This window comes from Mus pahari, chromosome 13, assembly GCF_900095145.1.
Source record: "Mus pahari chromosome 13, PAHARI_EIJ_v1.1, whole genome shotgun sequence".
In the NCBI taxonomy this organism is placed as follows: Eukaryota; Metazoa; Chordata; class Mammalia; order Rodentia; family Muridae; genus Mus; species Mus pahari.
The window spans coordinates 57,439,675-57,465,338 of record NC_034602.1 but is presented as its reverse complement, the minus strand read 5'-3'; the positions used below and the strand labels follow the sequence as shown (position 1 = coordinate 57,465,338).

The following is a 25,664-nucleotide window of genomic DNA, read 5'->3' as shown; positions in this document are numbered from 1 at the left end:
GTTGTCTCCTTTGGTAAAGAAATGCAAGTCCATGGTTGCCATCAATTCAGGAGCTTATTTGTAGGGGGAGAGAGGGGCAGAGCACAGGCCTTCTGGGATAGCTGGCGAGGTCTTTGTTGTGATCTGGGCAGGAATTCTGTAAGAACATTTCCTTTATAAGTTGTTTGTGTGATTTCTTAGTCATGTTCTGTCTCACTGCAGGCAGACTTTACAGTTTGGGTGAGTGAAGCCTTTGTTATCCAGACATGAAGACCTGAGTTTGATCTCCAGATTCAGCCTCAAAAGGCTGGGCATGGATGCCACTGTCCGTTTGTAATCCCCGTGCCAGGGAGGCAGAGACAGGTGGATCTCTAGGTCTCACTGGCTGGCTAGCCTAATGGTTATAATGATGTGCATATGTCCTTCTTATACACAGTTGGAATGTCCTCTCCCAGAGCGTTCTGTTTTGCACAGTATAAATGGCAGCATGCCGTGGGTGAGCACGACAGAATAGGCTAATGATGCGTCCATATCGACCAAGCCAGCCCCTGAGAACCTGGGCAGGACTTGAATCTCAGTAAAATGCTTCACATCACATCCCCTCTCTCCTACATCAACTCAGCTCTAACCCCAGCAGCTCTCGCTGTACAATCATAACTGGTTGCTCCGGGTGTAATCCGCGTACCACTGTCTCTCTCCTTCACAATGTAGATGGAAGCCTTTTGACATTTCGTTGCTCACACTGTCAAGATGTCACCAGCATCTTCAGATGCTCAGTGAGTCTTCGAGGAGTCCACCCTGCTCACTGTGTGGAAATCAGCCTTGGGTGCAGAGGTAGTCATCTTTGCAGTGTGCCCCCGACATGTCCTGTCTTTGGTCTGCCTAGGCTAACATCATATGACCTTGACCAAGAGATCTCAGCCATCTTACCAGAATCTCTAACATGTTCCTGGCAGGTCAGCCTGTACATGTTCTCATGACAGTAGCAGAGACCCTGGGGACTGGAAATGGGCCTGCGCTCTGTAATGAGGACCTTTGTCCTCCTGTTTGGTAACATCCAGTTAACCAAACTGAGGTGCAGAGCTGAAAGCAGAGCCAGTGGAGAGAGGCTGCCCAGTGTGGAGAGAGGGTGAGGGTACAAGCACCTGGTGATGGGTGTGCCCGGTGCAGTCAGTTGGCCATGAACCCGGCTGCAAATTTGGAAGTGGTACTTGCTCGAAACATTAAGCATTGCTGTTCTTTGTAAACCACAGTTATAGTGGTTTTGAGATACGAAAAGTGAGGATCAGGTACAGGAATGAAGGAAGCATAATTTTTTTCACTTTCTCTTAAGATTTTCTGATGCCGTTACAGAAGTAACCCTTAAGTGGAAAAGAAGCCTGTGTGTAATGGTCCCTATTGAGTATTTCTTTTCTGTTTTTTTGTTTTCCCCAGAGAGACAGCTCAGACAGCATCCTTCTCCCGGGCTGTGTGTAACATTCTCTGTTTGACGCTATTCTTAGGGTTGTTTTTGGAATCTTTCTTAGAGAAGGCTGAATGAGGAAAATACAGACTAGACTCTATATTAAGGGGTTGTTTGTGTGTAAGGCAAGAAAATCAGGATGTTGGATTGGTCCCTATAGGGAGCCTTAGGAGAGCTGCAGTTTTTACTCTGTTTTTTACCTTAGTAAGTGATCAATTTAGGCTCTCCCCAAAATAGTGCATTACAGCAAATATAGTATGCTTAGGTATGTAGATGGCAAAAGTGTATTAGTAATTATAATTAATGTCCCTCAGAATGAAAAATTCAACTCTCTTTCTATAGAGCACAGCATTGTAGGTGAATTCAGTGTGTGCACTTTCACTCTTTTCCTTGTAGAAATAAAAATAAAATAAGTTGAAATAGAATTCTACTTGTATATGTGCTTATTGAATTGTTTTCATTATGAGCACATCAAAAAAGTTAACACACACTAGTCGCCTAATTAACATTGTGTATTGTCCTGAACATGTAGGTTAAAGTTGAGTTTTGCTCATTTTCTGACTTTAGAAGCCACCTCCCGAGTCAGATACAATTTCACGTACTTCCTCTCAATTGTATTGTTTTGTTTTCCCCGAGCTGTAAGGGAAAAGGACTTCAGGTTTTGCTTTCCGGCAGCTGTTTCCACTTGCCTGTATTTGATGATGTTAGATATCAACTCCAAAAGAACCTGACAATGTGTCAAGAGTTATCTGGCAGCATTAATTACTTCAGGTGGAGCCAAGTTCGTGCACAAAGTCCTGAGGAGTGTGGCACTGTGGCCAGGAGCCCATGTCAGGGGTGAACAGGTCCAAGTCACCATAATGGCCAGGGACCTCCTTTGCTGGGACATCTGCCAGGCTATCTAACTCTGTGTCTGCTTCTCGGTCTGTAGTAGTGACATCGTCACAGGACCTCTCATGCAAGGCTGTTAGAAGGGAGACATAGGATCGTCCTTGGCAGAGGGACTGGCAGATGTAAGGGTGCTGTCAGTGGCTGCTGGCACCTGGTCAGCTGCTCTCCATTTTATAGACCTTGAAATGGAGATGAAGCTCTTAGGAGAAAATATTGAAAATCCAGAAGATTGACTCAGTGTGTGTTTGTAGATGGGTAGCACAGTATCATCCGTAGCAAGGTTTAATTCTGGCATCCAGTGTCTAAAAGCATTTCTCACCTAACATAAGCATGCAGGTTTTCAAGTTCAGTTGTACATTGATATAGGTGTTATTTTTTTGTTTGTTTGTTTGTTTTGACAGACCATCTCTTCTTGCTCGACAGCATAAGATGGTAATTATTTCAATAACGTCAGAAGAAAATTTTCATTAAAAATTGAACTCACTTTATTGTTTGTGAACATTGTCACAAAAAAATTAGGATAGGGCAGGGAAGGAAGGAAGGAAGATGTGGACCCACCAAGGTTTATAGCGTGCTTTTGTTGGGTGTACAGAGCTTTCCTGAACACTTGGATTTTCTTCAGAAAGTTTGCAGCCCAGATGAGAAAACAGATCATGTAGGATTAAGATGTTGGCAACATTAGTAGCAGTTGTCGTTTATGAGTGCTTAGAATGTACAAGCCATGAGAGCAAGGAAGCAAGCGAGCGAGCAACATATGATTGCCTGTTTGATCCTCAGAGAAACTGTCAAATTGGAGACATGTGGACCCCTGACAAACACCAGACACCACCATAAAGGACCCAAGTTATAAGTCAAAGCCCAGGGGTGAGGTCCTGATTTTCAAAGTGTAGAATCTGAGGTGTGCCTTGATCTCCTTAGGGGATAAAAAAACGGGACTCATTGCTCAATTCTTGTTGCTATTTTGTGGTGGACTGGAAAGATCTGTGTGTCACAGTATCCAGGACTGCAGTGTACTCCGGAGCACATTAAACCACATGTGTCTTTATAGATACCCATGCCTAGAAATCCTGAACGTAAGTTATTGCTTACCATCATAATATACACTGGGGATTCCAGAAGTCAAAGCTTCTAAATAAAATGTAATTGTCCTGACTATTTCAGGGGCTTTCCTCAGCATTGACTAGCATTTTGAAGCCAGTGTTAATGACTCTAGGGCATAGCATCCTGTCCGAGTTGACAGAGAAGTATGCAGTCCTCAGTCTGATGGACAGGAGTGGTAAGAACAGGGATTCTGCACATAGCTGAGCCTCTGGTAGCTTTTCCTCGGGATACTTGGTGCTCCTGTGCCTGACAATTTGTCCTTTGAGATGAATTCCAACTTTATTTTTTCCTTTTTTAAAAATTAGTTTTTGTGTGTTGGTAAGTTAAAATTTCCTTCAAGAAAGTAAAGGAATCGTTATAAAGTTTTATAAGGTCTTGGGCAGGGAGAGATGTGAGATCTGATAGGATTGTACTGGGGACATGGGGGCATGCTCTAGGAAAGCAGGTACTCGGGGATAGTCAATGATTCGAGATTGTCCATGGTCTAAAGAATGTAGTTCCTGAGGTTTGGGGGTAAGGGCGTGAGTGTGGCTCTGAGAAGAGATGAAGGGTTTGATAGAGGCTGGAGAGAAGTAGTGTGTCCCGAAGCTGTGGTACTGCAGTTCCAGAGTCGGCTAACACACAGAAAACAAGTTTAGCTCATACTTTTGAGTTCTCCGTTCTTTTGAGAACTGTGTCACAGCTGCAGTTTTAATCTCGAATGGCCCCTGGTTCCTTGGTACCAAGCCTTTGGGGTGTTTTGGAAATGAGGGCTTAGTGGGAGATTTTATTTCATTCACTTTTGTGCTCTCAGAGGGGCTTGTAGTTCTCCAGTCTCTTCTGTCACCATCCTTGCCGTAAGGTGAGCAGTTTTACTCCACTGCACATCAGGCCTTTTGTCCTGCCTTGCTATAGGTCCCAAAGCATGAGGGAAAACAGCTCTGAATTGAAACAGAAGAAACCGTGAGCCAAAACAGGCCTCTCTTGTTTATAGGTTAAAAGTCTCAAGTATTTTGTTACAGTGGCAGAAAACTAACAAAGTCATGTTACAATGGCTAGCAGTGGGGAGAGTGGTTGTGGGAATAACCAAGTGGTTGCATTTTAAACCAGAAGCAGAGAGACAACTGGTCAGGGGCCAGGCTCAGGCTTTTATAGTTACCCTCTAGCTAGAAGTACCAAAAGGTTATAGGTTAATGTCTTAGGGTTTCTGTTTCGGTGGTTAAACACTATGACCAAACGCAACTTGAGAAGTGAAGAGTTTATTTCTTCTTAAAAGAGTTTATTTCTTCTTATCCATCACCGAGGGATAGTAACTCAAGGCAAGACCTGAAGCAGAGGCCATGGAAGAATGCTACCTATTAGCTTGCTCTCATGGCTTGCTCAGCCTGCTTTCTTATACTCCAGGACCATTTGCCTAGGGTTGGCACCACCCACAGTGAGCTGGGCTCCCACATCAATCATTGATTAATGATAATCAGTGCTGTGGTCAGTTTCTCAGCGGAGATTCCATCATTCCAAATGACTCTTAACTTGTGTCAAATGGATACAAACAAACAAAAAGCTAACCAGAACAGAGAAATACTTTCAGCAATCTAAAAAACTTCCACTAGATTCCATTTCCCAAAGGATCCACTACCTACCAGCAGTTCCAACCTGACGATCAAGGCTTGGATGGACACTTGGGGAACACAGTTTGTATCTAAACCCTAGCAATGTTTGAAGTGAATGGACAGGAGAGACAACAGAGTGAGTTCAGAGGGGAAGAAAGATCAGACCTGTTTGTATTTGGGGGAGGGGGAACAGGTAAAGAAGAATTCTGTCTTTTTTTTTTTTTTTTTTAATTCAGTGTTTCATTTTTCTTTCGAGTCGTTTAAAAGTATAAACTACTTATATAGTATGTAATGTGCATAAACATTAATGTAGTTGGGTCACTCACTCATTCATTAAGTCACTCACCAGTGTACGTCTGTGATGGTGCTTTGTGATCTCTGTAGGCGACTCTCTTTATGGTCCTACTGGCTTTAACTTAGCCTTAGTTAATAGCATCAGCACCATCATGTCAGCACCGTGGAGCTTCATTAATGATGCACTTGAAAATTATTTGAGGGGAAAATGCGGTTGCTAAATTGTTTGTCTTCAGTGCCTTTATGCTTTATATGAGAGTCACAGCCGTGTGCGTGTGTTTGTGTGTGTGTGTGTGTGTGTGTGTTCACGCATGGGAAGGTCAGAGAGCAACTTCAGTGTGGTTCATTAGGACTGTCCCCGTGCTTTCATAGGTAGGCCCGGGGCTTTCTCATTAGGCTTAGCTGGCCAAACCCAGGGATCCTCCTGTCTCTCTGTCCATACCACTATACTTGGTTGCTCTTCACTCGGGTGCTGGAGATAAGAAACTAGGTTCTTTTGTTGACAGAGCCATCTCCCCAACCCCCACAACTATATTCTTAATGCAAAACTTGGGGTGGTTTGGCACTAATACCTAAGTGACTAAGTGTGTGTGTGAGTGTGTGTATGTGTGTGTGTTTAACCTCAGTATGATTTATGGAAAGCTGAGCACCTGCAGTGAGTGCTGGCAGAATCCATCACATTACTGCTGAGGTGACATTTCTGCCGGTCTTTAATTGTAATATTTTGATTACCTGTTTTCTTCAAAAGAAATGTCACACAGCCCATCTCAGTTGTTTGAAATCCCCAGTACCACATTAAAATAAAGGTGTGAAGTTAAACAATTTCCTTTAACTCAGCGTGTTCTACACTCAACAGCTCTGGACTCAGCTGCAAAACCCTGATGGGCAGTACCCCAGTGTGTGTTCAGACTTCATAAAATGTATTTGAAAAATTAGACTCATCTATACATAAAGTCACAAACTTAATTAAACATTTCCCACTGAGGGTCAGCGATCAACTATGAAATTATGTCTAAATTTATTACCGCTTAATAAAATTAAAAATTCAGTTCTTAAGTTGCACTGGTCACATTGTAAGCTTTGAATAGCCGTGTTGCTGCCAGCAGCTGCCGTGTTGCACACTACAGCTGAAGATTGTTCTTAAACGACACACATAAGTAGTGTGTCTTTGTGCTGCTCTTGTAACTTCCCAAGTTGCTGTCACCACAGTTGGTCTACGTTATTGAGGCCCTTCAGAAACCATGGTGTTCATTCACTGTCTTAGTCACTTTCTATTGGCATGAAGAAATGCTGTGACCAAGGCAGCTTGTAGAAGAAATAGTTTATTGAGGCATACAGTTCCAAAGGGTGAGTTTATGACCATCACGGCGGGGAGTGGGGCAGCAAGCAGGCAGATGTGGTGCTGATGCTGAGAGCTTACATCTGATCCACAAGCATGAAGCAGAGAGAGAAAGCTAGAGAACTAACTGGAAAGGGGTGGGCTTTTGAAACCTCAAAAGTCTGTCACCATTAGCATACCTTCGCTGATGAGGACACACCTCCTAAGCCATCTCTAACAGTTCCACCAGCTGGAGACCAAGTATTCAAATATGTAAACATATGGATGTGCCTGTTCTCTTTTAAACCTGTGCAGCACCAAGGAAAAATAGTTCATAATTTATGCTTTAATTTCAAGGCCAGGGATGTCTTGTTCATAGAGGGGTTGGATAAATGTTTCCTCAGCTAAATTCTGTTTCTGCCTCACAATGTGTCTTCACTCTCCTGGATGTTACATTTGGTACCTCTTCTTTCCCTCATTATGTCCCAGAGCTGGCTTCTTTGCCTCCAGAACACACATACCTCCTGGCTTAAGCACTTTCGTGTTAATACCCCGTTCCCTATTAGCTGCATGCTCTGTGAGAAAAAAGGACTTTTATTCACTAGAGGAACCCCTGATGTATGTATAATGCACAGCTCAGGCAAGTGTGCAGTGTGTAATGAGTGATATATGGTTACTAAGACAAGTAGGGAATGTGTAATACATAGTAATATAAGAAATGGCACAGAACAAGCATTGACTAAATAATAATAATCATGTATGGTCACAGTGCAGGGTAAGCTCAGAATATGTAATAGATACTGTGTAGCTAATAGCCCTGACTAGAAGAATATCTGATCTTTACCTACATGAAAGATGGAGATCTGTTCAGGTCAAGGGAACGGAAAATATTTTATTTTAGGGATCCTCTACAATAAAAGTGTGCAGGAAACACTTAGGCACCCGAGTCTCTCCTCTGCTTCCTGTATTGCTCCCTCTGTGTTCATTTTCCTGAATTATCTCTTGCCTCTTCTTTGTGCATGTCGTGTAAGGCATGCTGCAGACAGAAATGGAATTGTGAAGTGCTTTAAGGAGCCGATAGAAACTCAGAGCAGAGACGGTTGGGTGCAGAAGAGGCATCTCCTGGTGCTTCAGGACAGCCAAACAAACCCACCCCTTCAATTATGAAGGAGTAATGAGCCTGCTCCACAGCATGTGGAGACATAATTAGAAATGCACGGTGGGCCAGTGGGCCAGGTGTCAGGTCATTATCTAAATCGTAAAGTTGGAAGGCATGCCCGCTGAAGCGCCAGTTTGGAAAAGGGGAGATTAGAATTCAAGAGTCTGAGGAAGTAAGAGTTTATTCCAGTTTGCATGGCACTTTAGAAGCCCTCCAGCATGTAACATTTCATGGCACTGTTGCACACAGAAATGTGCGCGCCTGAGGACACAGCTCCCGGGGACACAACTTGATGGATTTCCATGTCGGTCAAGAAGTGCATCTTCACCTTGACCAGCATCCCTGGGGCTACTTCTTCCTCTCCTGACCCCTGACCCCTTGTCCTGCCCCACACAAGTTTCTCTTCAAATTGTACTTTACATAATAGATGAAGTATTTGTGTGTGTGTGTGTGTGTGTGTGTGTGTGTGTGTGTGTTTGTGTGTATGTGTGTGTATTTAGGCCAGTGGTCAGCCTTAACAATCTTTCCTTAAAAACTGCTGAGGCAGAGTCTCCCATTTGGAACTGGGGCTTGCTAGTTTGGCTAGGGTGCCTGGCCAGGGTTCTTTTGTCTTTACCTCCCCTCACAGGTATTAAAGCATACCCCATAATGCCTTTGTTTGTTTGTTTGTTTGTGGGTTTAGGGGAGCAAAGCAGTTTCTCATGCTTTTATGGCCAGTACTTCACTTACCAAGCGATCTCCTCAGCCCCTAGTTAGGAAACCGTCTATGAAAGTATGCGCAAGCTGGAGGATCTGAATTGAGGTTCCTAACACCTATGTAAATGCCAGACATGATTATGCATGTCTGTAACCCTAGCATTGGCAGTGGGCTGTTGGGGAGGGGGAAAGAGACAGGGAGAGGCAGCAGAGGTGCAGGCCAGTCCCTGGAGCTCACTGGCCAGTCTAGCGAGTTGTTGAGCCCTATGTTCACTGAGAGATGAGAACCTGTCTCACAAGGGGAAACGGAAACCAGCAGTGGAGGGCACTTAACGTCAGCTTCTGCCCCCATCCTGGCACCAGGCAATATGAAAAATATAAATAAATAAATAAGTTAGATTGGGCCATGTTGTGGTACATAATATTCATTCCTCAGTGATATACCTTAGTGCGTTTTTCCTATCTGCTCACCCAGATCCACTAAGTTTTCCCTGTTGGCAGCACTTTGCCCTGTTGGGACGTATCTCAGTGTAAGCCAGCTACCCCACCCAATCACAGCTTCATCAAACTGAGTTTTCATGACTAGTGAAGTAGACGCCATATGAGATCACCCATGGAATCGTAGGAGTGGACTGGTCCAGCAGTGGGGTCCAGCCACCTAACAGTTCCTCAGATGTTTGTAAGTAGCCCTCCAAAAAGTTTGTCGACCTTTGATCCCGTCAGGAAGATTGTCATTTCTGATTTCCCGTGTCTTTCCTCGCTTTATCGTCTCGCTCTTCTCAGTCCTCGAAGTCTCACACAGCAGAGCCACTGTGACTGACATCACCACTTAATTACTTCAGCCTGATCTCTTTCTGTCTACTGAACGCTTGTGTTTGTCTCGCTCTTATCCCCATCTTTGGCTCACTTTTCTACAGATTTGTTCATAATTTTCTTAATTTCAAGGAGCCCTTTCTATATAGAATACTCTCCTAGTGATAATTTTTTGTCAGATCTTTAAAATAATTTTTACCATGATTTTTGCCCCTCCCCTTTTGTTTTCGAACAAGTTTTAAATTTTACAAGGCAAAGTTCACTAGATTTTTTTTTCTTCTCCTTAGGGTCTTCTGCTCTGTGTGTCTGTTTGGCAAGAAAATATACTGGAAGCTTGAGACAGGCACACATGCCTGGGGTGGGCAGAAACCTTAATGTGGAAATGCAGTTATATAGCAATTGAAATTCAAATGAAAGGGGATATGAACAGTTATAAGTCAGCAAACGTTTATACATAATCTACCTTTTTTTTTTTTTTTTTAACTTTCAACTGTAATTGGAAGGCATTTTAGTCCTGAACCTATTCCCCTTTATGCTTTGTAATTTGTGGTTCTAACATCTCAAATGATTTTTTTTTTCTATTTTAGATTGCAAATTATAACCCGTTTCCTGCACCATTGCTGACGTCCAACGATTCATGTCAGAAGTACTTCCAGGTCAGATATGATTATTTTATACTTCAACACACAGAAACAGCTGCATGTCAAAGCTTGATAATGTGTACGATTGATGGTTGTTTTAGTTGAACTCATGTTTTACTAAAATAACATGTTAAAATTCTCATTGTTCTTTATACTATAGTAGAAAAAGTATTTTAAAAAATTAAAGGTCATTTGAATTAACCACATGTATGTTGTTATTTACCATCGATGTCATGTAAAAATATTATAGTTGATTATGGCAGGAAGTTAAAGCTCAACTTTCACCACCTGGCTTGTATGTTGGTTGTTGCCCTGTGGGCAGAGGAGACGGTATCGCTGTTGAGTCTTTGTAACCAGCGTCTCCAGTCATAGGGTTTATCGAGACTGGAGTTCTCTAAACCAGGATTCTCCGTGACTCTAAATCTGATTACTTCCGGGCCTAACGAAGGCTGCCTTGGTTTTAATGCATGTCCCTCTTTGTGTCACAGCAAACGCTACTCCGCACACAGTGTGGGATGGGGTTTAACTCTTGACCTCACAGTGATATAAGGAATAAGCAGTTGCAGTGTCCTTTGCATTAAATTCTGGGACTAAGTGGCAAATGGCACGCAGATCCTGTTTCCCTGGACGGGTACCAGTCTACGTTTCTAAACTTGTTAGACTTAACCGTGGGTCAGTGTCTAACTAATTCTAAAGTTAACTTTATCGTTAAATAGTCTCAAACCTCTTCTTCTGTTACGTCAAACTCTGCCTTATGTTTCCACAAAGAGGTTAAAAAACAACAACAAAAAAACACACACACACACACAAAAAAAAAAGTGAACACTGAGCTTCGTATTAGTATTTAAAGGGCAAGAAATTTATTTTTTTTTATTCATTTATTTTCATTTTATGTGTATATGTTTGCTTACATGTATGATGTATGTATGTATGTACACCACATATATGCCTGTTGCCTGCAAAAGTCAGAAAAGGTCATGGGGTAAAAGCCTGTGGGGGAAATGTGATAAAACTAAGCACATGCAGGAGAGCCGGAAGGTTAGAGCCTATTCTTAGAGGCCCCTAAGGATGCTGCCTTGGTGTGAAGAGGGAGTAGGTTTTAAATAAATATATATGTAAATACACAGATTAATTCTAGAAACTCAAAACAAATACTTAAATCTTTTTAAAGCCGGGCAGTGGTAGCGCACACCTTTAATCCCAGCCCTCAGAAGGCAGAGGCAGGCGGATCTCTGTGAGTTTGAGGATAGCCTGGTCTACAGAGTTGAGTTCCAGGGCATCCAGGGATATAGAGAGAAACCCTATCTTGAAAAGCCAAATACATAAACAAATAAATAAAATAGAGATTTTAGGTAGTCCTGATGGGATTGTTGACACTGTCTGGGGATGCAGAGGATGGAGGGTCACCATGTGCCCTCCTGGGGTTCTGCCATCTCACACCCTGCCTTGCATCTGTATGGTCTTGGAGGGTACTTGAGTAGTCAGGAGGGTAGAAGATTAGCTGAGGTAAGGGCTCTTTGATACAGACTATAGATTGTCACCCGTGATGGGGCCGGACTTCTCAGGGTTGTAGCTGTCTTAGAGCTACACAGGTTCCCTCCCCATGTGCCTGAAAATACATTTAAGAAACCCACTAGCTTGCTTAATAAATGATCAGTTTTACGTATGGATAATATTTCCTTTTAGGAATCTTTTGTGTCAATGAAATTAAATAGATTTAGGATCAGAACAATAAAAGTACGAGGCCAGCAAATATACAGAATAATGTGCTTCTATCTAAATGGAGGGAGAGCAGTCAGTCACCTCTAGAAATTTTCTCCTGTTTCTGTATTTCTTTATTTAGATACATTTATCTTTCTGAAGTATTTTAACTTGCTTTATATGTTGAGGGCTATATAAGTCTTAGTCACTGTTTTATTCCTATGAAGAGACACCATTACCACAGCAACTCTTACTTTTAAAAAAGCATTTAATTGGGACTGGCTTACAGTTTCACGGGCTTAGTTCATTACCCATTATCATGGTGGGGATCATGGTGGTGCCCAGGCAGGCTTGATGCTGGAGAAGTAGCTGAGAGTTCTATATCCAAATCCACAGGCAGCAGGAAGAGAGAGAGAGAGAGAGAGAGAGAGAGAGAGAGAGAGAGAGAGAGAGAGAGAGAGAGAGAGAGCGCTCCTGGACCTAGCTTGGGCTTTGAAACTCTAAAGTTCTACCCCCTCAGTGACACAGTTCCTCCAACAAGGCCACACCTCTTAAACCTTCTCATGTAGTACCACTCCCTGATGACTAAGTGTTCAAAGATAGGATCCTGTGGAAGCAATTCTTATTCAGAGCACCACAATAAGGTACAGAAACAGTTATCAACCTTAATTTTAAAAGAAAGCTAATACTGTTGGGTGTTGATGTAGCAGGTACCAAAATTTACAAGAAAATCAAGAGTCTTATTTTCATGGTGTCTCTTGTTCTAAACTCCATACTCCAACCCCAGAAATTCACCATGGCAACTGGTGAGGGGTGATGTGTCTGGCATCCATCCAGAATGAAGTCTGCCTTCAGTCCCACCTATCAGCTCCAGGGAGCTATGATCAAAGGCAAGTTTTTCAAAGCAAACCTTATAGATTTTATATGGTCATCCGTTTAGAAAATTCCTGTTTGTCCTTGCAGGCTGAGCTCCCCAAAGTGTCCTCTGAGCAGGTCTCAGGGCACAACAAAGTAAAGTGACTTTCCTGTTTCACAGATTTCCCTGTTTGCTTTTTCTTAATGTTATTTCCGTTTCGAATTGGCTTGAGAGCCAGCGGACTGGTTACCCAAGATAGCGTGCAATGTTCCTTTTCAGCACGCCTGCTTTCTCGTCCACATCACCCATCACCGTTCCCACGCTTACGCGTTGACTGTATTCTTCAGTCTAGAGTTTCATCAAAAATAAATTCATCTCTAAAAAGACACAGAGGCTTTTCCCAAAGCGTGGTTGTTAGCCTTAAAACAAAGAAAAGTACCCTTGGGATGGGGATCACTTCTGCATTGTTTTCTAATTCTCACTGAGATGCGCTTGTTCCTAATTGTATTTCACAAGAAGCCTCTCGGCACAACTGCAGGGTGTGATGTTTTTCTTCTTAGCCACTGGTGGCTTCCTGCCTTCCCTCAATCTAATCCAGCTGTCCCTTCTCTAAACTTGTATATTCATCTCAAATACCATGTTTTGATAAGACACCGTGAGTCTGTTCAATAATTTCCTCTCTCACTATCCAAATTATATCGAGCTTTAAAAACCACGTCATATTCATTTTCACAATTGAAGTATGTTCACTGTGTCAAACATACTGTTTAAAATTATTACTTGTTGATGACTAACCTGTGCTAATTAAGGTCTTGGTTTCTTCCTCTCTTCCCCTCTTCCTCTCTTCCCTGCCTCTCTAGTCTCTTAAGTTCTCTTGAATTGCTGAACAGAGCTAACCCTCGGGCAGTTTGGGTGCAAAGGGCACTGGAAACCCTCAGGTGGGAAAGGCTTAGGAGCTGAAACAGCTTTCAGGACCCAGGGAATCAATCTGGGACACCGCTTTCCCATCTCTAGAGGAGCCATGGAACTAACTAGCCCTGCCCTCTCCCTGACCCTGTGGCTCAGCTTGCCTTCTCCGAACTTTGGCCTCTGTCCACAGAGGACCTCTTACCACTCCTGGCATATTGAGGGTTTGGTTTTGTAGATAATACCAGGAAACCGCTTTATTTTGCCTCTCCCTCCCTAAAAGGAAGAGAGGGGTGGGAAGTTTATTTCATTTCCTTCATACTTTGAGGTGTAGTTCAAAAGGCAACATTCTCTTTTGCTCTTAATTTCTCAGTGGGAATAAAATCTTGTGGCAGGAAAAAAAAAAAAAAAAGAATTAAACGTGCATGATTTCTTCCAGTGTGGGGTACATGGTGCTCCTCTGTGTATGTGTTTACCCCCACCCCATATCATAGGGGAGAGAAAGAGCAGTCAACCACTGAAGAAAGGGGATCTTGTTATCTTAGCTGGGGACTAGAGGTCTCCACAAAGAAAAGAATCATGGGCAGCCACTTCTCCATGTGGGATCCAACCCAGGTGTTCACCAGTTAGATCCCTGGGTTAGAGGGAGACCTGCATGGTTATACCTGCTGGGCCTTGTCATCGGGTGGAGGGGGCTGTCTTTATGGGATTAAAAAGGCTCTGGTTTACTTAGTCTTGATGGGCTTTATACAAAAGATACGTTTGTTTTCTGTGAAGCTATTGTGGTCGCCAAAAAGTTCAAGACTTAAGCAAGATAACTAGATACATCAGCGTGCTGGCCTGAGAAACAGCAGGGTTATCAGATTTGGGCTCAGTCAATGGCAGGGATCTGGGCATTGTCTTCTGTCCGTCTTCTGGGTCTGCCTTCTTATGTGTTAAATCGGACACATTTAGTCAGGAAGTGATAGGCAGGCAGAGGTTGCCTCCCTTCCTGGTGTGTGTGTGTGTGTGTGTGTGTGTGTGTGTGTGTGTGTGTGTGTGTGTGTGTACTGTGAGGGAAGGGGCCTTTCCTTCCTCTTCCATGTTGTGTGAGACAAAGCTTCTGCTGTTGAGCCCAGGCTGCCTTCTAACTGGTGGTGATCCTCCTGCCTTAGCCTCCGGAAGTGCTGGGATGATAGGTGTACTCCGTCACACCTGACTGCTTCCTTTCTTCTAGCCATTGCAGTTGAGTCTTCTGATTAACTTTGTGTGGGTCCTTATGCGAATCCTTAATTAGCCACCAGACTCATGAAGATCGGTTGCTCTGACTGGTTGTGTACCTCCCCGCCCCTCCATACCCAAATAAAAGATACAAGCTTACAACATTTGTGCTGGACCCATGATCCTAAGATCCACAAGGTAAATGAATATTCCTCAGTCAGTTTTGTTCACTGTTACTGCATGGCTGAAGGAGAGCAGAGTAGTAGGGGAAAAGGTTAAGTGCATGAGAGGGAGTGGGGTGCCAAGGAGCCTCTCCTCCCCAAGAAAGAGCAAGAGGGTGTTAACAGGTGTGTGTCGAAGGTAACAGGTATTCCTCGGGGACCCAGGAGAATTTGACACTTGTTTTTGTCACTCCCTTAAATCTGAACTGCTTGTATTTCTGAAATAGAAATTGATCCCCTTGAATGAATGTTGGGCCTTGGTAGTAGGTACTCTGTCCTAGTTACTTTTCGTGGGTTGTGATAAAATACCTGAAACGGGGGTGGGGGGGGTGGGGGGGGGAATGAAGGATTTCCTCTGGCTCTCAGTGTGAGGGTGAGATCCATCCCTGCAGGGGCCATAGCCGCAGATAAAGCCCCTCTGCAGCTGGGAAATGGAGAGAGACCTGAATGTTGATGCCCATTCCTGTTCTCCTGTTCTCTCTGTTCAGTCCAGGGCCCCAGGCCCTGGGATGGTGACTGAATACGGCCACCATATTTATGCAGGTCTCCCTGCCTACAAGCCTGAAAAAGTCTCTTAGAGATCTGAACAGAGATCTCTTAGCTGATTTTAGACTTGGTCAAGTTGACAATAATATTATTTCTGTCAATTGCATTCTTAACTGACTGGACAGTGTGATTAGAGAGTCATGGTGGGTGTGCTAGCTAGTCACGGATCCCAACGGAAATCCCTCTCAGGGTGGAAGGCCCGTCCTTGTGGCCACTGGCATTGTGTGTTCATCCCTTCACACCAGCTGTGTGTACCCTGTCTACTGTTGCTTGTCCCAAACTTCAAGAATCTGCTGACTAGTAGATGCTTGATAAATCTTTAATGAATGAGAAAATAAATTCACAAGTATGCCAGAATTTATAAAAAAGGAAATTCTGATAGTATGAAAAAAAAAAAATAGGGGAGAAGGTAGGAAGAGCAGGGCATGATGGTAAATTCCTTGTCCCATCACTTGGGTAGAGGTGGGTGGCTCACAGTTCAAAGTTATCCTTGACTGCAGAACAAGTGCACAACCATTCTGGGCTCTGAAAGACCCTTTCTGAAAATATAAGAAATAGGTACTAGCATGGAGTTGATTAAAGTCACAAGCTATTGATCGTAGTGTGAGCATGGCTCCAGTGTTGAGAACAACAGGCCGAAGAGTCCTAAACATTGATAAGAGAAGTCAAAAGAAGCCGAGATTATAGTTCAAGAGAGGACATGCCATCCTTTGATTTTTATAGACAGAGAATATCCATTTTCTCCAAGCTTACTCAAGTGGTATGATGCGCTTTCCTAGTCTACTTAAAACTCTTTCCTTCCTTCTTACTAAAGGTGCAGGTGCTAGTTGTGTTAAAGGCAAGGATTAGAGGAAGACCCAGAGTTGGATGGTGGACATCACAGAACCAACCAGAACATTCATGTATGTGTAGCAGAGTGTCGGCCAGGTCCCCTGGGGCTCCTGCACTGGACATGGAGGTGCAAGGTACAGTAGGCTGGCTTGTGAGGACCAGTCATGTTTGAGAGAGAAATACAGCAGCCAGCTTTATCACAAAACATCCACCTGCAGCTCTCTTAGTCTCTGGAGTCATGACAGATTTCAGGAAGAATTTCCTTGAGCTAAGACTGAAGAAACAAGACAGATTGACCTAGATATTAGATTGAAGGGCTTCATTTAACTTCTGCTCGGCTTCTGTGTGGGGGTAAAGCTGAGGTCATGACCACTGATCCCGGTTTCCAGAAAAAAAATGAATCTTCTGTTAACTGAACAGTAATAACAGGCTGCCTGGACTTTTATTTAAGATGGTAGGTGTTAAGACAGGCTGTAAGGAGCCCAGGCTGTAAGGCAGGCTGTAAGTAACCTATATGTGAGTCTCACCATATAGGTCATGCAGCTTGCAAACTTATGACAATCCTCCTGCCTTATCCCTTGAAGTGTTGGACTGTAGGCATGTTCTATCACAGTTGGCTGAAATTTTATTTCTTGAGATGTTAATGAAACACTTAGTATTTCATTCTTAGTGTTATTTACTACCTAACCTATAGACATCTGTTGTTATATACTGCCATGCTGGTTGCTGACACCACAGCCTAGTAGGACATAGAGCAGGATAAAGGTGAACATTTGAAACAGGGTGAGTAGAGAGATCAAAAGAAGCCGAGATTATAGTGCAAGAGAGGGCATGTCAGCATTTCATTTCTACAGACAGAGAATCTCCATTTTCTTCCAAACTTACTAAAGTGTACTAGAGATGTTTTCCTAAAGACACAAGGGGTAGTGGCCAGGAACCCTGGAGTCTGCCTGGAGCGGGAGAGATCTTTACAAAGAGGTAGTGTCTACCATGAGCTGACGGGGAAGGAGGCCAGGAACGTGTTCAGTCAGAACATTGCTCGCTTCAGGCCTTAGCATGTCAGGTGTGGACAGTCCATCCTTTCAGACCTTTGGCCTTGTGACTCCAGTGCTCCTGAGCCTTGGCTCTGCCTAAGAGCTATTCACAGAACACTGTGCCTCACAGTCCCAGCCCTGGCCTAAAGGCGTCCAAATCCCTGGGATTCTTTTGGGAGATAGAGAACACTTCTTTGTCCCTTTGTTCCTTATACTTCCAATCCTGTGACCTTTTCTTCCTCCAGCTCTTCACCCTCTTGTGACTTTGCCCCACCCCAGATCCCAGAGGCCATTTCCCTATCTGTGCATCTCCTTCTCCCCTCCCCCTCATGTATGCACCGTGCTAAGGAAGGCCCACGGTGCCCATCTCTTCTCTTATCACCTGGACTGAACTTCTTAGCAAAGGCTGTTCTATCTTGCCAGCCCACCTGACTTCTGCTCTTACATCCTCTAAACAGTGAAATACGACCAAGAGCCCCATTGCTTCTTTTGACCCCCACCTGTCCCCATGCTGGTGTCTTTTCCCACATGATTCTTCATGACAGGTCTTACAGGTCACTTTCTACCCACTCGTGTCCTTGCTCCGGGGCAGATAAGGTGGAAGTTAGCACATTGTTTAGGTCACTGGATTCAACTCAGTCTTGCAACTAAATCCTGCGGCTGATGAGCACCTGCCTCCCCATCCATATGGCCTGGTCAAGAGGGACAGGATGAGAACTGGAAGGCAGCCAGACTTTAAGTGACCTTTCTCAACCCTTCTGTCCTCTCTTCGTTGTCTTGGCTGCCCTGTTGTAGCAACCTTTGGAATTTTCTGGATGCTTGCCTATAATGAAGCCCTTGTAGACCCAGCTTCTTAGTCCCTTTCTTACCTACTCACTCTCCATGCGTCTGCAGTAAGAATTATTTCTACTACCTAGAACTTGAAAACACAGAAATGAGGGAGGTGCAGGTGTATTGTTAGGCACTATGCTGGACCCCCTGCCGATGGTCATCAGAATTCTCTATCAACCAGGAATATTTGAACCCATTTTTTTTCAGAGAAGTAATTTGTCCTAGACTCAGCGTGCAAGAAACCTGGGTAGATCATTAGCATTCGCACCACTAACATTGGGGTCTGTGACCTTAACTTCATCACCTCTTACTTTGGGAACATCTTTCCCACAGCCTCACGCTTTCTAGAACTTTGGTGACCTTAAGCTATTTCATAATCTGTCCTAGTTGGTGCACTAACTCTCAGCAGCAGTCCCCCACCTCTGGGGCTTAGCAGTGTGCTTGGTTCCAAAGCCAACCCTTCTGCTTTGCCTGGGAGCAGGTTGGGGTAGGCAGTCAGTTGAGGAACTGGGAGAGGAGGCATATTCTCAGACACGCCTTCTAACCTCTGAATGTTGACATTTCAGCAAGGAATCCTTAAGCTGCCTGTCTTCCGTCTATAAACATTTTTGGTTATGAGTGAAAGTAGACCAGAGTGTTTTCCTAATAACATTATCAGGGCGCAGTACCTAACATTGTAAAACAGCCTCATAGAAACTTCTGCCATGCCTTTTGAGAAACTACCTACCTACCTTCCACTTTCTTGTAATGTTCCCATAAATACCCAAGAATATAACAGTAACTCTCTATGCCATAGATAAATCTTGAGGAAAACTTTAGGGGGGGGTCCATAGTCTGTCATTTTTAAAGTGTAAAAATTAATTGACAGAATATTGTTTAAACAGAAAAAGCACTGTAATTTTGATTGCTTTAAAAGAAGACACCAGAGCTCACAATTGGAATGCTGCCTAAGTGAGCAGTGATCTTTGTAAATAATAGTCTTAAAGGTGGGGATCCAAAGTCTGACCACTGGGCATAACAGCCCTTAACTGTCTTATGGGCCACCTGAGCATCTGTTACTAAGGAATGCCTGCAATGAATGGGTACTAGAAGCTGTGACAGCTCTTTCTAAAATGGCCAACCCTGTGCATTTTGATGATTCAAACATTGCCTCTCAGCTCCCCACCACAGGGATATTCTAGCCCATTCCTCTGTGAGGATCCTTGTTTGCCCAGGACTGGGGTGAGGGGGTGGGGGAAGCGAACAGAATACAATTTAAAGAATGAAAGAAGCTGTGCTTGGTCCCTCTGCTACCTACTGCTGCAGAGATCACATGGGTCTGGATGGTCAAGAATCAGATAAGAAGGAAGCCATCGCTCAGAGACAGCAGCCTGAGAATCCTTTCTTTCTTCCTAGCAGGAGACATAGAAAATAAATCTCTGATGGTACAAAGAGCGTTTGAGATAAATGCAGCTGTCAGTTCATTTCCTCGGCATTTTTTATTTTGCAAGGGCACATGATGACTGCCAACAGCCAAGCCTGTGTTTTCTTTTAATTCAGTAGAATACATTCAAACTCCTTCGGGGCTCTAACATGATGCCTACAGCCCGGGGCTGCATCTCTAGTAATAGTTTTGTTTGTGTGTGCATGTGCATGTGTGAATGCATATGTGTGCTTGTTTGTGTTCTTGAGAAATGAAGCCGTTTAGTCAAAGCTATTTTTTTTTTTTTAATTCTTCAAGTAGTAGCACTACACCCAAATCAAAGATGTTCACAAAGACGTTAGCACATTCTCATGGAAGTCTGGTTTCCCAGGTATTCAAAATACAATCTCAAACATAACTGGGGAAGCCATCATTAAGCAATGACCTTTTTGGCTAATTAAGAATCCTGAAACTCAAAAGGAATGTCAGAGCAATTTAGTTGTTGATAAGAATGCTGCCAAAAGGAATGGCAGGTTTAAATTAAAGATGTGAGGTTGCAGTTTGGAGAGAAGATATTGTTCAAAGTTGTGGTGATTAAAGACTCCTGACCAGATGAAAATACTCAAACACAAATGTGGAAAATCAAGTTCTTTATGCTAAGTAAAATGTAGACCTTACAACTTCTTCACTTCTGGGTAAATTAGCTTTTATTTTTCCATAATAAAACCATTTTTTTGCTTCTGTTTAACATATGAATTCATTATGAGATGAAATGTGGGTCATTTCTATAAGGAGGTCTCATTGACAGAAGCGTTTGTTCTTACAATCTTCTGTTAGCAATGGTCACTTACACTGTACGCTAAGGTGTTTGGTCATGGTCTGTGTCTTACATCCCATTTCCTTTCTGTTCCCTACAGCTGACTCAAGTGTTGGCACCTTGGCAGTGTTTATGGCCAGCAGCGGAACCACAGACATTGCAAACCGGAACAGCCCAGCTACACCACCGAATACCCTCAATCTCCGTTCCTCCCACAATGAACTATTAAATGCAGAGATCAAACACTCAGATGCCAAGAACAGCACACCCCCCAAATGCAGGAAAAAATATGCACTGACTAATATTCAGGCGGCCATGGGCCTCTCAGATCCAGCTGTACAGCCTCTGCTAGGAAACGGCTCTGCCAACATCAAGCTGGTTAAAAATGGGGAGAACCAGCTCCGCAAGGCTGCAGAACAGGGGCAGCAGGACCCCAACAAGAACCTCAGTCCTGCAGCCGTCATCAACCTAACCTCCGAGAAGCTGGAGGTTAAAGATCCCCACCCACAGGAGTCCTCAGGCTGTGAGATTTTGCCCTCCCAACCCAGGAGAACTAAGAGCTTCCTCAATTACTATGCAGACCTGGAAACCTCGGCTAGAGAGCTAGGGCAGAACCTGGGCCCCTGCCAAGGGGTTGGAGAGGAGAAAGCCCAGCCTGGTCCAGGCCAGGCCCCGGTAGTCATTGGGAATGGTGACTTGCTGCCACAGAAACCAAACAAACCCCAGTCCAGCCCAGAGGATGGCCAAGTAGCCACAGTATCTTCCAGCCCAGAGACCAAGAAAGACCACCCTAAAACTGGAGCCAAAACCGACTGTGCCCTCCATCGGATCCAGAACCTGGCACCAAGTGATGAAGAATCTAGCTGGACGACACTGTCCCAAGACAGTGCCTCCCCCAGCTCCCCAGATGAAACAGGTAACCCTGGGAGCAGGACAACCCCATCTGGTACTTTTCCATTGGTGTTTTTAAAGTGGAGTAAATCTCTCCTGGCTGAAAATAGTTGTCTCCAGCTAGAGGAACACATGAAGTCAGGCAGTGTATGGAAACGGTCACTAGACTTCGTAAGCACACCGTGGCGGGTTTGCTTCATTTTGGGTCATCTGTAAGTTGTTCTGGTACACATTTTCACAAAAGAAGTAGCCATTGGTTACAAGTATGGCAAATTGTTCTCTCTGATGTAGACATTTGGCTGCTAGTGCTTGGGAGAATTGGTTTTGGGTGTTCTGACTAGAAGCATTTTTGAAATTCTTAGAACTTTCTCGTGTTCAAGCCTATGAAAACTTTAAAAGTTCAGAACATTAAAAAGTCAGGCCTTTAAAGACATTTTCTTTTTGACCTTTACTGGGGAATATTTTATTAGCCCGTTCAAGCAATATTTAGCAGTGAAAAGTGATGCTCTCAAATATATCTAAAAGCTCAGTCATTTAAGTCGTTTTGGTGATCCTGCTGTCAGTACTTCTTTCTGTCTGTGTCTGTAGCTGTCAGGACTAGGTGACAGAATTGGAAAGAGTCCTGAAACTCGGCCCCTCTTCCACCTCTTGTTCTCAGAGTTCCCACTTGATCAATCAGAACGTTGTAGGCTCGAGGGCCCTTTGTGCCGAATGAATTCAGTGTAAATAACATCCACACATGTGGCCCAGCATCTGCACTGGCAGCACACAGCGTCAGGTAGACCAGATGGCCCACCAGGGAGCGAAATGACATTTTCCTACAGGTTAGGCAGAGAAGTCACAAGAAGTGAATTTTAAAAAGAGGAGAGAGTTAATTGACTTTCTCAAAAGAGGGAGGAAAAAAGGAGTGGTTTGAAGTATCCGTAAACCCTGGTTCTTGCTGCGTTAAATTTCATCAGCCTGCTGGGACCAGCTCTGGCAGTAGGAAGGCTGAGCAAATGAGTCCATATTTTCATTGTCTGGCCCTGCAGATAGTCGGAGCCATAATCATGTTTAGTAATGTCGTTGTGGCCACAGTGCTTTGTGACTTTTTTCCCATTTAGAGAATTCCTGTCCTGTACCTGATGGACATTGTCACCCACTAATGGTTGAATCTGTTCAAACTGGTCCTCGAACATCCAGCCAGACTCAAGACCTTTCTGTGGTTATCACAGCCTTTTTGCTGTTCTTGCAGGCATGCTATGTCTGTTACAGTTCAATTTATATGAACTAGAAAATGGTAAGTCAAAAGTTGAAGCCTGACCCCCTACTCTAGCCCCTTTCCCTTAGTGATGATCACCTCTTGGGGAGAGTATTCCCTCTGGAAAACATTTTAGGCATGTGGCTACATTTATAACCATTTTTTAAATTTTTGTCAAATTTTGGGGGTATTATTATTAGAAACCTTACCTCTTAGAAATATAAATAATGTATGCAATGACATAATCTACACAATACCGATGACCTTGAATGGCTATTGGTTCCACAGCTATGGATTCAACAAACTGTGGGTTGAAAATATTTGGCGTAAAATGACAGTTTTACCACACATGCTTGGACTCTTCTGGTCATTGGTTCCTAAAATAGTAGAATAATAATTTATGTATATGTATATCACATTGTTGCATGAAGCCTCTAATCTTGGTGTCCATGGGGGTCCTGGAACCAATTTCCCTGCAGACACCAAGAGATAACGTATATAAATAATACTTGAGGTGGGGTGGGCACTATGATGGGGATTTTAAAATCCCCACAGAAATAAATAAACTACTAATTATTAAAACTGGGTTATTATTTCCAGGGTTTGTTGTTCTGATCTTTGGGTCACACAGCAGATGCTTTCCCCACCAAGCGTCTCCCCAGGCCCAGCATCAGTCTCTTATGTGCTGAGCTACCATGGACAAGTTCAGTGAGGTATTTTCAAGGTTTCCTCATCAATGGACTCTTAGCATAGTTCTGCCCTTTTGTGTATTGACTATTGAGTGTCAGGACCTGTGATGAGGGCCATATTTAAACCTCACCTCACCTATATATGACAACTGAAATGTGTCTTTGATCTCTTTGCCAAGAGGACGTGATGGGGCGTCTGTGCTCTCAAGCCTACATATTCGCCCCACACCCTCTTGCATTTCAGGTTCAGCTCAGTACTTGGCCTGTAGTGTGGGTGGATTGGCAGTTTCTGATCTGACGAGAAGGTGTGTTTGGTTTTCCCTCTCACAGTTGGTTTTCCAGACCCTTCAGTGCAGTGAGAAACAGGGAGGACTCTAACATTCGGTGTTCTGACTTCATCACTGTATGAAGAGTTACAGTAGACATTTTACATCAGAGGGAGTCAGAAGAATATGGTAGATGTTATTCAGGATTATGTCAAACAAACAGACATACAATACTATAAGCCGAGGCTGGAGAGCTGACTGAGCAATTAGAGCCTTGACTGTTCTTCCAGAGAACCCTGGTTCCGTCCCTAGCACCTACATAGACATTCACAGCTGTCTGTAATATGGCTTGCAAGTGACCCCATTGCCTTTTCTGGCTGGTCTCTGTGGTCACTGCATGCATGTGTGTACAGAAGTAGATGCAGGCAAAACACCCACAGTAAATAAATAATCTTTTTAAGAACTACAAATTGGGGGCTGGAGAGATGGCTCAGTGGTTAAGGGCACTGACTGCTCTTCCAGAGGTCCTGAGTTCAATTCCCAGCAACCACATGGTGGCTCACAACCATCTGTAATGGAATCCGATGCCCTCTTCTGGTGTTTCTGAGGTCAATTACAGTTTACTCATATGAAATAAATAAACCTTTTAAAACAAAAAGAAAAAGAACTATGAATTGGGCTGGAGAGATGACTCAGCAATTAAGAACATTTCCAGAGGTCCTGAGTTCAGTTCCCAACAATCAATCTAGTGCTACTAATAATTTGGGGAACCCTCTTAGAACTGCCTTAGAGTCAGTTTGTAGACTCTGTCTGAAGTGGACACTCTCTGGTTTCCGTGAGAGTTTCTAGAAGTGAACCTGAAACAGTGAAATGAAGCGAGTCTTCAGCATCAGTATCTTCAACGAAGTGATACCATTAGTGCTTAAAACAATCACAAGTTATCGTGAAGAACTGCATGTTTCTCTTATAAAGACAAGATTAGTATATGTTTTATATGGTCTGTTTACTCAAGATCATAATGATAAATGTGAATACTTCCTGTTGAAAGAAAACAAAAAATTATAGGGAAGACGTCAGCACGAAGTACCCTACTTGTGTGTGAAAAGTGTGCACTGACACATTGGTTTGGTTTGTGTTAAGTACACAGGTATCACAGTGGTGTGTGTTTTATGACTAAGTCACTATATAGTTGTCTTTGCATCTTGACCTGTGCTTTGGGGAGCCTAGGAAAAATAGAAGAGCCTCATATGTCCCTTAGGACATCCTCTCTGAGCTAGAGTGCTGTTTATAAAATAAGATGCATTGCCCAACCCTGGGTCTGACCACTGTGTATTCTTCTTTCTTTCTGAATTGTCCTTTCTGAAGCTTTGCAGTGACATTTTTGCTTGATCAGTCGTGTGTACAATATGTTGCTGCCTTCTCTTCCTGCATCATTTGTCCTTTGAGAAAATAAGAAGCTGCTTACAGAAAGAAAAGCATCTCTGTCGTTACTGGGCTTTTCTGGGGCTTTGGGAAAGTTAGTGTGCCTTGACCCTGCTTCTGGAACAAAGGACTGCATTGTCTGGGTCTTTTAAAGTGCTGGCTTTGGATCTGGTTAGAATTCTGTCGTAGGTCTGTTTCCCTCCGTGGCTCCAGGTAGATAGGATGAGTCAGATAAATACACGCTGCTCAGACTCTGTGTAGTCTCTCTGTAAATTGCTGGCGTTCTGTTAGGTGCCTCATTTAGACTCTTCCAGGACACGAAGCTGTAACTTAAGATGTATATGAGCCTCACAGATTTGGGAGGCATAGAATATGGATATCTGTTACCATCCGGTGTACCCCCACAACCCACCACAACCAAGCCTTGCACAAGCTAAACAACTGTCTCTACAGCTAAGCTGTAGCTGCAGTCCCAGACGGAACATACATAACTGCTCTTGAAACCCACTGTTAAGGTGCACGAAGCCAGGATACACAGAACTAGCAGAGCCCAGGGGATGTGGCTGTGGTTGCAGTACTCCATTAGCTGGTAGAGAGCATGGGCTCTAGAGTCAGCTTCCCTCGGTCATTTTCCAGATCTACCTCATGTAGGGCTGAAGCATGGGGTGGTCACAGCTTTTGCATAGACCTGCTGTTAAGGAGGAAAAACGAAGCATATAGAAAGTGGTCTTGGAGCTGGGCGTGGTGGCGCACGCCTTTAATCCCAGCACTTGGGAGGCAGAGGCAGGCGAATTTCTGAGTTCGAGGCCAGCCTGGTCTACAGAGTGAGTTCCAGGACAGCCAGGGCTACACAGAGAAACCCTGTCTC

At 43.8% G+C, this 25,664-nt stretch overlaps 1 protein-coding gene across 12 annotated transcripts in view; it reads left to right on the top strand.

Annotated features, from left to right (window-relative positions):
* The window catches only part of Apbb2 (amyloid beta precursor protein binding family B member 2), a 324,110-nt gene that overhangs the window by 154,395 nt on the left and 144,051 nt on the right, over nucleotides 1–25,664 (top strand). For all 12 annotated transcript variants that reach the window (XM_029545074.1, XM_029545073.1, XM_029545068.1 and 9 more), the window contains 2 exons: nucleotides 9,890–9,958; nucleotides 20,389–21,204. In XM_029545074.1, the coding sequence (XP_029400934.1) occupies nucleotides 9,940–9,958; nucleotides 20,389–21,204 (835 nt within the window). In that variant the 5' untranslated portion in view covers nucleotides 9,890–9,939. The remainder of the gene's footprint in view (nucleotides 1–9,889; nucleotides 9,959–20,388; nucleotides 21,205–25,664) is intronic.